The sequence below is a fragment of the Crocodylus porosus genome, unplaced genomic scaffold (genome assembly GCF_001723895.1).
Source record: "Crocodylus porosus isolate Cpor-Errol unplaced genomic scaffold, CroPor_comp1, whole genome shotgun sequence".
Lineage (NCBI taxonomy): Eukaryota > Metazoa > Chordata > Crocodylia > Crocodylidae > Crocodylus > Crocodylus porosus.
Genome location: NW_017728909.1, coordinates 75,765,419 through 75,777,674, shown reverse-complemented (window position 1 = coordinate 75,777,674; position 12,256 = coordinate 75,765,419). Strand labels below are relative to the sequence as shown.

Sequence of the window (12,256 nt, the reverse complement as noted above, 5' to 3'; positions counted from 1 at the left end):
ATGCTGTTCTTATGGAACCCCTTTCAAGTCAGTGTTTGGCATTTCCTCAGTTTCTTCCCTTTCCTCTCCCTGACTTCCTGTTATGGTTTTAACTGTAGAGACACAAGTGGATGTGATCTGGACTTGGAGGTCATGTTTTTTAACGGTCAACTGTCCAATGTGCCCTGTCCATGAAAACTTTGAGGTGTGCCAAAAAGTCAGGTACTTTACAACCTAGTAAAAAGGTGGTAGAAGGAAGGGGGAGAACTTCTCCGCAGGAAAGGGGAGCAATCCATGGGAGATATTGAAGAACCTGACCATATCTTTAGAAGAGTAAATGTGATGACTTTTATTGACAGAACATAAAAGGATCTGGCACATGTCCTAGATCAAAGCAACAAGTCATATATACTATATTCTCAGAACATATTGAAAATACCTGCAGAGCAGTCTGGTGCAATGCTAGTTCTTTTGGTTTCATGCACCTTTCTTTAAAAACATTTTTTTCTGCATATTCTGCACTGATTTTTGTAAATAATTTATTTAAATGTTATAGATAAAGGACGTTCAATTTTGTCTGAAGTATAGGAGGTTGGCTCTTCATGCAAAAGCTGCTCTTCAGGTAAAGTTACAAACCTTGAAACAAGGTAAAAAAAAATCAGAAGTGGTTCCATGATGGTCTGGGGAATATGAAGAAAGAAGCAGCCTTGATTTGACAGTATCTTTACTGGTGCAACACTATAGTTGGAAAATGTTACACAAGCTTTTGAGTAAAAAAAACAACTTTGGACCAATTCTATACTTGCTCAATGAAAGATATTCCCAAACTAATCTTGCTGCTCTTGGATTTTTGTAGGTTTTATTTACGAACATGGAATTTGTACATAAATCACTGAGTTGGGTCCACCAAAGACAAAAGTTGGTTAAGGCAGAGTAATAAGTACTGCTCAGAAGTAGGGTGCACAGAAGTCACTTTGGACCCCGAAGATGCTCTTTATTCTATAACCAGTTCCACTGTCCCTGCATAACAGAATGGAGGCTTCTGCAGCTTGTCCCCAAGCTTTATGTCCTGAAGCTGTCACTAGAAGTGCAGTTCCCAATACTACACCTTCCTTTCCAAGCCAAATGAACACTTAAACACCATGATAACTCCAAAATGTACAGCCCACTTACTAACTAAACTTATTAACAATGTTTTATCTTCTGAGGTGCAGCCTATACTCTTTCACTTGTACTGATCTTTCATGAGAGACATGAAAGTACAGCTGAACAGGCACCTACTGTCACAAAGCATTAAGCTGGTTCGTTCTGGCAGTACATCCTGGGGCTTTGTTGTCTTAACCAGTTGTGGCTGTTGCCCGAGACTCTCTCAAGGAAAATGGCAGACTCTGTGTCCTTTATCTCCTTTCTCTCTGAACGCTAGAGAAGATGGTGCTTATTCCTTCTCGGTACAGGTTTGTTTGTAGTAGCTTCAGAGAAATGCCAGGAGATGCACCAGTTTCCACAGATATGCACACTGTGTCATGTTCACGATATGGTAGTAGCTCTCCGGACCCCAGATCATATTGGTTTTTCTGTTGCTTTATAAGTCTGGCCATTCCTGGTTCCTCTGAAATCGACTGCCAACATTACGGATATCCTGGTCCTCATTTTTCTGTTAAACAAAATGTGTGCAGATGAAAAACAACAGTTCATTAGTGTTGGTCTGTAATTTAACAGCCTCTTCTGCATCCTTTTGCAGAAGCTGATCTAGTACAACCATTTTCTACCAACTTATTCGATTGTAAATAGTGGGACTAGGCATTATATTAAACCCAAATTTAGCTGCTAACTGCTTAAACTCAGCCTGCCAAACTAACTCCATGGTTATACATTATGTAATTAGATATACCATACTTAACAACAACAAAAAATAAATTGAAATGCACAATCACCTATAAAGCTGTAGCAACTTTTAACAAAGCTGCCTCACAGAAGTGAGAATAACAGCCTAAAACAAGTAAATGGGATTCAGTTAACACAAAGAAATCCCTCACGGTTTTGTTGCAGGGGCCACTGCTTCCCATGCCATCAATATAAGCACTCGTTTGACTTGGCCTATACTTTTGCCATGTGCAATAAGCCAAGATAAATTTCTCATCTAGTTCTTCTTTTAGATACAGTCACCTCTCCAAGACTCCTAAACATTTTTTTTTTTTTGGAACATCTTAAGTAATTACCATGTGGATGTCTTTTAAACAAAATCCCATCTAGAATTGAGAGCTGCCCGAAGGGTCAGTGAAAGGAGCTGGGAAAATGCTGTCCATGACTTCCTGGGTTAATAGCCTTAATTTTCTGCAGAATCTCATTCTGTGAGGTTGCTTTGGAGGTTGTTGTTCATAGTTTGTCTGAGTCTGGATTCATGTTTTAATCCATAGCTATGCTAATCTCTGGACTTCCTTCCACTGCCCTTTAAACTGTAACCACCACATATCTCCCAGGTTTGGATTCAATTTGCTACTCATCTGGTCAATCTGAGATAACACTGGCTTCTCATAAAGAAAAGCATTCCATTTTTTTTGCACTTATGCAAGCGGATTGACATTTGGTTTTTGGAAGCAACCACTGATACTCAGTTTTGCTGTAAATCAATGTGCATGCCTAGAAGTATCCATGGAAAACTAGTTTTGCACTTACTACCATATTATCTCTGGTCAATTTATCAAACTCTTTAACTGCTATTGGCATCCCTGCTTCACTGGTCATCTTGGCCCTGTCATTCCCCACCTAATTCACTATTTAAGGAAATTTTAGAACCGCTGTGCTAGGGACAGACATTTAAAAAGCCTGAACCTGAACTGATTCAGTCTTTGCAAGTTAATCTAACCTGGCTAGGCTAAACCAGTTTGTAACTGCAAACACATCCCCTCTGGACTAAACACACGTAGGTACTTGCCTACAGTGGCTCAGGCTAGAAGCTGGGGGGCACAAGAGCAGTCCACCCATCCACAGTGCTGAGCTGAGGGGGGCATGGCCAGGCCCCAGTTGGATGTTCTAATTAAGGAGGGGTTCCCCCACCACTGTTGATAACAGAGCATTGAGATACACAGCAGGGAGTTGTTAGCATTTATCATCCCATCAAACAAACCAACAACCTCTCTCTTCTTAACAACTTCTTCAAGCTCTTCTTAAACAACTTTTTCCAAGGAAGGAACAGAGGAACATTACCAGATACCTGTTGATTAGCTCCAAAAAGCCCCAAGCTGGCACTGTTCTGTCTGCCTTTGTCCTGTCTCCCACAGAACGGACCAGAGCCAGCATGTGGTATGCTAGCTAATGCTAAGAAGTGTCTGCATAAGGCAGAGGGGAGCAGGGAATCCCTGCCTGAGCAGGGAGTTGGGGGAGCAGGAGGAAGCCAAGCAGACCCTGCTGTGCCTGCCATCTCTGCTGGAGCTCCAGCCAGGGAGCAGAGGGGCAGGGAGAGCCCAGCTCAGAGAGCATGCCGGGATGATAGAGGACTCTGGTTTAACTTAGACCAGGAAGGGGTTTGAGACGGACACTGCATAAACTGGTTTGACCCAAATCAGTTAAGTCTGATGCTACGTTTAACCAGATTTATCTCAAACCAGTTTCATACATTTTCAAAATGGCTTATGTGCTATGTGCAATGAACATCTGTTCTGTTACAGGTTTATACCATTTTCTGATCACTTAAACTGGTTTATGTGTAATGTCAGTCCCTAGCCCAGATTACTAGATGGAGTGAATAATAGCCTATGAGTCCTTATATAAATCCTTATAAGCACATAAGACCTCATATTCTTTTTTCCAAAGGAAGGAAGAGGAACATGTAAGAGAGATGAACAAATTTGTGTAGGTAGGTGAAGTGTACGAGAAGCTAAGCTAGACTATTGAAAAATTACAATTTTGTGACTGAATTCTGGGATGGTAAGTGGCACAGTTATTTATCCATGGAAATATTAGCATTAAAATGAGGCACTGCATCATGTGTTTGCACTGTTCTGTACATGTAAAGAAAAAGAGAGATCAGTCTTGTCCAGGATGGCCTGAAGTATAGAAGCATCAAGAAACAACCTAATGAATCTAGAGCACTCAGAAGAAAATTAGTCATGATCTGAGGGTTAGCTAGTCCCTGGCTGCCAAGTCCTCTTCAGTTAGAGAGAGAGAATAATTAAGAACAAATCCATTCTACAGAGACGCATCAATGAGAACCAGAAGTAATGGGGAGAAAGTGAGCAAAGAAAACTTATTTTTCATGTCTGGAAAATACATTTGATAAGGAAATGGCTAACAGCAGAATCCTTTAAAGCCAGATAGAACAAAACGTTGTTTTGTGGATCAGTCTTTCAGTCATCAATAATAGCACTTGGTACTTTTGTGGTAGATTCCTTTTCATCCATAGGTCTCAGTCCCATGCAAAGATTGGTTTTTATCATTCCTATTTTACACACAGACAGAAAAAGTTATACGAGTTGTCTAAAGGTCCCAGTGCAACTCAGTGACAGCTAAGAAACAGAACCCAAGTGCGTAGACTTCAAGTGACTTGGAAGAGAGAGAAACTATTTGGCACAGAACTTGATTTTGATTTTGCCTTGTTTTAAATAGATGTGCATTTAGAATCAGGGATGCAATTTACAGTAGCTAAAATTAGGCACGTGGACAGGCTGACCTTTAACCCTGCTAGTAGTGCTTTTAGTAGAAGTGATCTTTTGTAACGGGGCCTAGAACATAGATCCCCATTAAAAACCTAATAGAATTGTATAAATTCTACCCTCATATGGGTAGTCAAAGGAGCAAGAGTTTTCAAAAGTCAGGCTTTTGGGTTATATTGTACAAGTAAAGACACAACATGCAAATTAAGGAGATGATTATTTTCTCTGTGGCAGAACGAGCTGAAGCACTGAATGCAATGCAGGACACTCCCTTCCAGAAAAAAAAATACACAAATATAGATTGAATTAACTTGAATTAATGAAAAGCTGTTGAAAGATTTATTTCCACCCCAATTTAGAAAGAAAATAGCCAGAGAGTCGTAATAATTTATATGATAAAAAGATGCAGGAGAAAGGCGCAATTGTTCTTTCAGTGCAAGATAACAAGACCAGAAACAACATGCTTAAGTTGCATAAAATACAGCTCACATTCAATAACAGAAAAAAACAATTCAAACTGTAAAATCAGTGAAAGAATAGATGTTCACTGGGGAAGTGATGGACCAGCCGCCAATGAAATTCTGATTTGATAAGTAGTTACTGGAGATGAATTAGAAATATTAGGATACGAATACAGTGCAGGGGGAATGACCAATTGCCAGCCAGTCTGAGTCCATAAATACTGATTTCTTTAATTACAACAGTGCTGAGTCACAATAGTAGGAGTACATAGCTGATGGAATATTTAATTCAGTTCTTCTTGTGGGGACTCAAAGAAGCTGGACTTAAAAATCTGGATATAGGCTGTTTTGTACTGACTATAAATCTACCTCCGTTTTTTTTCTCCAAATGAATTATAAATATTGCATTCCTATAGCAGAGGGCGGGGGGAGGTACACATGGAGGGGAGTCCACCAGTAAGTGGACCCTCAGAAGCCTTGTCTTTTGTTCTTGCACTAGTTTTGGTGCATGCAACTATAAATACTGTGCCAGATTTCTTTTCAGTGTAGTTTTTTTCTTTAAGTATTTTTAGTTCACTTAACTCTTTGGGTCCTTTTCTCAGATACTTGATTTTCCCGTGGGATTGTATAAATTTAATAATTGTTCAAAATCTTTATTTGTAATTACTTACATACATTCAGAAAAAAAAATATGTTCTTTCTTAAAAATCAGCCTAACAATGTGAGGTCTATTTGTATGTAGAGTCAATTTTAAACCTGAAAAATACAGCAGAATGCAGAGGAACCAGACTGGTATTTTTCAGTTGGTGATACTCAGTAATAGATATTTTATTTATAACTTCTAGCAACAGAATCTCGTAATGTGTGCAGCTGTGTTGGGACATTTGGAATAAATCATGTTAATTTAAATTAAGGCTAGATAACTTTAATTTATTTTGTCCTTACAAAGGTGGAATATTGTTGGGAAACTTTCCAGCTTCTCTGTATGACTGCTTATATGCAGCAAGAAGCAGTTAGGTATTTCATGTAGAGCACATATAAGCACACCTTCTATGAACGTAACAGAATTCTTCTATTTACAGTCACTTGTATACGTTTGCAAACTAGGGAAGGCTGCTCAGGTAGCTTTTGCTGTTTTATGATTTCCATCCCTTTTACATGATTGTTTTCCTCTGCCACAACTATCAATCTTCTGGTTTCTGGATGGTATAAAGAGACTCACAAAAGACTTACTTGCTTCAAGCACGTATTAAGTTATGCTGTGTTCTTTTCTCTTTTCGATCCCTTGTTCCATGACAAATTTAGAGCAGTTTATGGGCTAATGTAAGATATGGTGACACTGGTTAAGACCAGATATGGAAATGTAAGCATCAATGATGAAGAAAGAAAGAGGAAGTCTTGTATTCAATGCTTTCAATAGCTGCTCAGTGTCCAAATGGCTGTTAAGAGATATATTGGACTGTATTCTACACAAGCAGCTTACCATTGTGTGGAACAAATGGCTAATGATACATACATGAAGAAGGGTGATTACACCCAAAAGCTTGCTAAGAACTTTTTTCTAACTACTTAGTTGGCCTGATAAAAGATACCACATCTACTCAAAGAACCTTGCCTGTTAACCATACATGAAGTCAATTGTGTATGGTATCTGTGAAAGACAATAAGCAACTTAAATCTCTACAGCATCCTTGATGAAATCTATGAAATCAGTTGTCAGCTTCTGAATGAGCAATTTCCTTTTTTGTTGAATATGTGTATGATTCGAGATGCAGTCATTGTACAGGTGTTATATGAGCAAAAGGGAGAGATCAAATATAATTAGTGTGTGTGGTTGCAGGGAGTCACCTTTCTGGCCATGACTGAATCCTCGCTCTCTGTACAAAAAGAGCTTCCACAATCACAGTGTAAGTTTTGAGCAAGCTGTGAAACAGCTGTCATGATTTTAAATACTCGACTTTAGAAGAAGTGCCAACAACAAAACCTCAATCTCTACATAGCTTTCAGCAATCTGATGAAAACCGCTGACACAAAAAGTCAGCCTAGACTTTGGAGAATTAGGAAAAGGTTCAGCTATCTAAGGGTTTATCAGCTCCACAACAGCACACGACATTGCGAAGTACAATGGCATCCCCTTGGATCCATTCCCTGTGATGGGGAGTGTTGAACAAACACAACAAAACTGGCCCTGTTATAAGTGGCAGTGTTAGACAAGGCAACCCTGGCCTTCAAGCAAGCATCAGGACTTCCTTCCAAACTGCAGCATTGTTTAACTTCTCCAGATTGCATGGCATGTACAGGGGTGTATACTGCCAAACAGACTGATCAGGAATTGTTGTATGCCAAAGACCGTGTGCTGCTGGCCCACGCCAAGTGAGATCTTCAGCAGCTGGCGGACAGCTTACAACCTCTGCAACTAGCTTTGGATGAGCTGAGGAGAAATGAGATTGCATGTCCCCCAGGTCCTGGAAGACAATATACTGTTCCTTCTGTATCTGCTGGTAGATTTGAACTTCTGGTCATTCACTTTATCCTGGAAGTGCTTTGAATAAACATACCAGCATAGAGGGGGAAGTTGTCTCATAAGGTCAGAAAACTAGTGAAGCCTTTGGAAACAATGTGTGACAGAGCTCTCTGAATAAAGTGAAAGTGTGCAAAGTTGTCACATGTACCATATCTTTGAAAAGTCATGAAACGTGGAAGTTGTACAGATGGTACACATTCTTCAGCTGGAGAAGTTCCAACACAACTACCTTTGTGCCAAGTGTGTTGCTATGACAAGATAACTAATGAAAAAGTTCTCCAGCATACTGGCTGTATGTGAATTGATAAAGATTACCCAGCTTCAGTCAGCTAGTCACATTGCTCAGGTGAATGATACACAAATACCCCAGCAACTCCTATATGGGGAACTGGACTGTGGGGGCAGGAAATGTTGTTGCCTAAAAAACTTGTTTAGGATGAAGACTAAAAAAGAAGATATACCAGTGCAGGATAGTGACAATCAAAAGCATTCTGGTAACTACACCCATCTCATACCTTGAAGCAGGCACTATAGTTAGTAAGGATTAGGGCTCAAAGAACAAAGGGTACAGCTAGCTCTAAAGCAAGCTGTCTAGCATGTCACTTGCTCAGAGGAGTAGTTACAGTGTGTTTCTACAGAGTAGTTTCATTGTGTGGCAGAAATGGATGTCCCGCAGTCTATTCTGAGATGTGCCTGTGATGCTAAAGCATGTGGTCAAATGCCTACCCCTACCTGTACTGCACCAGTGTTCACAGCTGAATAAAATAAGAAGTTGGCAATTAATAGTTAGTTGCCAAGAAGAAATGATCCTCATTTCTCTGTGCTACATGCCAATACAAAGGATACTGGTACATAACAGCAGAGAATTCTAGGTCTCTGCCTTATGGCAATTATGGCAGGGCCAGGGCCTTCAAATATCTCTGTATTTCTAAGATGGGAACAGAAATTTCCTTTAAACATTTGTCAAAACTAATTTAAGAGCATGAAACACACATTCTTTCCATAGAACAACCCTTAATTTCCTTGTAAATGCACATAACTCTTAATAGACAGATTTAATAAATATTTTATTTTTAAAAAAGACATCTATACTTACCAAAACTAGTCACTTGTGGTGTATGCTGTCAATTTATAGGTAAAGATGATACTATGGCTAACATCCTGTATTTATAAGTAACTCCTGTGTTCCATATGCTAAAAATCAGCATAAACAGTAGAAAAACCAACCAGAGCACTGTCAAAATATATACAGCTTACTTTTTAACACTGCAGAATACCTACTATTAGTGAATGTAAGGAAAGTTATGCAGTACCTATGAGTTTAGTTTCATCACCTGGAAGGTTAACTTCCAACAACTGCTTCACAAAGAGGCACTTAGGTTTATCCGTACTATTTCTCAATGTTAATTTACTGTGTAGTTGAAACCAATAGGGTAAACATTATGTGCTATTTATGACTGCATTGTTATAACACTGAAATTTAGGCTCTTGTCTGCAACTTTTGATCCAGTCACCAGAGTTTATGACAACAAAAGCCTTTTAAAACCCCAAACCAAAATGCACTGGATTTTTTTAAAGGGACACTATCAACTCAAAAATCATGTTTCTATTTGGCTATCTTTTCTTTGCCACAGTTACAAATCCCTACTAAATAGACTACAACTGAACAAATTAGTTGAAATTTAATTTTTGTTTTTTTCAATGCATTTACTCTCTGTAATACTTTACATATAGTCAGTTTTGATATTTTTGTGTATAGGAAGTTACCCTGATTCTCCCTGTTAAGAAACCCTTAAATGTAAATGCGTGATCAAAAAAATACTTAAAAGAACTTTAAAACTGATTGTAAAAACTCCATTACTTGTCTTATAAAGCATCTTCTACTGGAAATCAATTTTTTTTTCAATTGCTTAAAAAAAATTCAAGTCAACAATGTTCCCTTAAAGTGACTAAAACAGCCATTATAAACTATGTCATTTTTGGATAAGCTTTAATTTTTCCCTCTATGAGAAAGTAAATGTTATGGTCAATATTCAGAGTGAAAGATTATTGAGCTTAATTTCAGGTTTCTCTCAATTAAAATAATTTTCAATATTTGGCCTTTAAATTAATGTTGAGTAAATCTTTAAAATATCAAAGTCAATGTGACTAAGCAAATATGTGCAGAAATTAACTTTTTATTATATCATATACTATAGTAGTAAAGTTTGTTTGAAGTGCATGAATAAAAAGTTAGTGAAATTACAGGAGGAACAATCTATTTAGCAATAATAGGTGCATTCACTGTGCATCTGAAAGGAAAAAAAAAAAAAAAAAAAAAAAAAAAAGAGTTTTCACTCATTTTGGCCTAAAACTTTGTGTTCAGGTTTCCAGGATTCTGACATCAGAACCCAGATAACACTGATTAGAACCATAGGGCTTTACAATAAAAGCTAAAATATTGACCATATGATGGCAAAAAGTCTTTATTTTGTGGTTAACTTATTCTCTTCTAGCTACTCTCTGATGAAGTTGGTGGTGCTGTGGAGGAGGACCTCCTCCTTCTTGACAAGGACCGTGATCGCTCAGCACTGTAGGCAACATGCTTGTCATAATTTTGTATCTGAGCTTCAAGGAAATCCCTCTGTTGCTGGCTGATTGTCTGGCTAATCAGTCCAGGAAGAGCTTGAATGCTACCAATTAAAGTTTCCAATTTTGTTTCCAGAGTAACGATCCTCTTCTCAAAATCTTCACTTCTTTCATTTAAATCAGAAATCATGTCGTACATGATGTTTTGGGTCTGGAAGGAGGGATGTAAACAGAGGGTTAGTGTTTTGCAAATGATCCAACACAGAATCTAACTCAGCTAGGGTTTCCAAAAGGGTTCTGCACTTTACCGGTAGTACTAGAAAACAAGGTCAGCACGAGTGGAAGCATGATACTAGAACAAGTCCCGTTCGTGAAATAATCTCTCTCATAACTTCATTAGAAATCCCCTACTAGTTTTCTGTTCAATGAGCAGTAATTTATGTCTTAATGAGGTACTTTAAATTTCAAACTGTTGATAAACTGGGTGAAACGTCCAGCTGACCTTACAGAATGTTCTGTACTGACATCTCAAAATATGCTGCTTTATGAGCTGAATTATATAAGTACTGTTTAGAAAGTATAAATTTAGAGGGCATGCACGTTATATAGACTACATTCTGGTATCCTTGTTATCCTTACTGTTTCATATTTCTATACAGCATGATCTCCCCTTTGTCTGCAAATAAAACTCGCATTGTTTTTAACAGGAGTTTCTCAAGAGAAAACATGCTTCTAAACTAAATATATAAATATATGTTTATACAAATATTTGTATATATACACCTTACCAAATATATTGGTAGTTTTTGGCAATGTTCTGAAAACACATCCTACATAAAGAATGGTGGAAATGAAGCAAAGCATGTTTAGACTTCATTTTCACTAATACAAATGCGAGTTCCATGCTGGCTCCCCTAGAACCGGTTGGCTCTCAATAGTTAGTGCAGTTCTGTGTAATGTTTGAAGTTCATCAGATTTAGGGGAAAAGAGGAAATAGAAACATAGAGATTTGCATTTATACCACTGACCTACTAAAGCTCCTTTTAGGAAACAATGACTGTTACCACTTATTCACTTTTTCTCTGTAAGTGATTTTTTACTGCTTTTTTTTTCCTGCAGGACAAGGGTTCTGTATGTAAAAGCTAAGAGAGCAGGTTTATGGTGGAGGTTCAGAGGGATGAGTGCTGTTAAGTGTTGGGCTTAGACACGTAGGGCCAGATATAACACCTGGAAATAACTGAAAAAGGGAATGTTTCAGCCTAGGAACTACATGCATCCCCTGTATCATTCCCTGGCTGGAACATTTAAAAATGCTGCAGCCTCCTCTAGTGCCAACCAGGGGATTGCAGTAATCTGCAGCTCTGCTCTCACCTCTTCCCTTCTTCCTCACTCTTCTGGGATGAAAAGTAGTAGGGAGGGGCAAATGGAGAGAGGATGTAAGCAGGGGGGAGGGGATGGGGGGGCTCCCAAATCTCCCCTTTCTCCCTTAAAGGGGAGGGGTATAGCAGGTTGGGCTAGAGGGCTTGGCTCTGGCATGGGACCAGGGGTCAGCAGGGTTCTGGAGGGGAGGATAAGCCTGGACCTGGACACAGCCCCAGCCCTAGCTTAGCTCCCATGTGCTAATTTAAAACATTTCAGACACTTTTGGAACTTGTCAAAGTGTGTATGTGTGTTTACAGATGATCCTTTGAAAAGTTTAACAGACATTTGAAACATTTTGTAACGTTTGTCTGTACCAATTAACTGAAGTGCAGTGATAACCAGATCCTTTATTGGCTAGTATTGACTAAGGTGCCGTTAAGTTTTTGTCCATAAAAAGGGAGTGAATGATTAAGTGGATGACTAGATTAGGGGAAAAACTGTGAAGCAATGGCTTATCATCCATAATCCATGGTATTTTGAAGGCATTGGCATGACTCCTGATACCCAAATCACTGTGTATATCAGCTGTGGTCAACTCATGCTACTCAATCATTTACATAAATTGGATAGCCAGTTGTACCCTAAGCAGTTAGTTCAAGGTAACTCATGGAGTTTTATACTGCAAAATTAAATGCAAACAGAACAGCTTA

General features: G+C 38.7%; 1 protein-coding gene across 1 annotated transcript in view; it reads right to left on the bottom strand.

Moving 5' to 3' along the window:
- Nucleotides 1-303: 303 nt before the first annotated feature.
- The window catches only part of KCNN2 (potassium calcium-activated channel subfamily N member 2), a 121,277-nt gene continuing 109,324 nt past the window's right edge, over nt 304-12,256 (bottom strand). Inside the window, exons 9-10 of the mRNA XM_019531723.1 lie at nt 8,713-10,395; nt 304-1,633 (exon numbers count right to left, since the gene is read on the bottom strand). Of these exons, the coding sequence (XP_019387268.1) occupies nt 10,108-10,395 (288 nt within the window). The 3' untranslated portion in view covers nt 304-1,633; nt 8,713-10,107. The remainder of the gene's footprint in view (nt 1,634-8,712; nt 10,396-12,256) is intronic.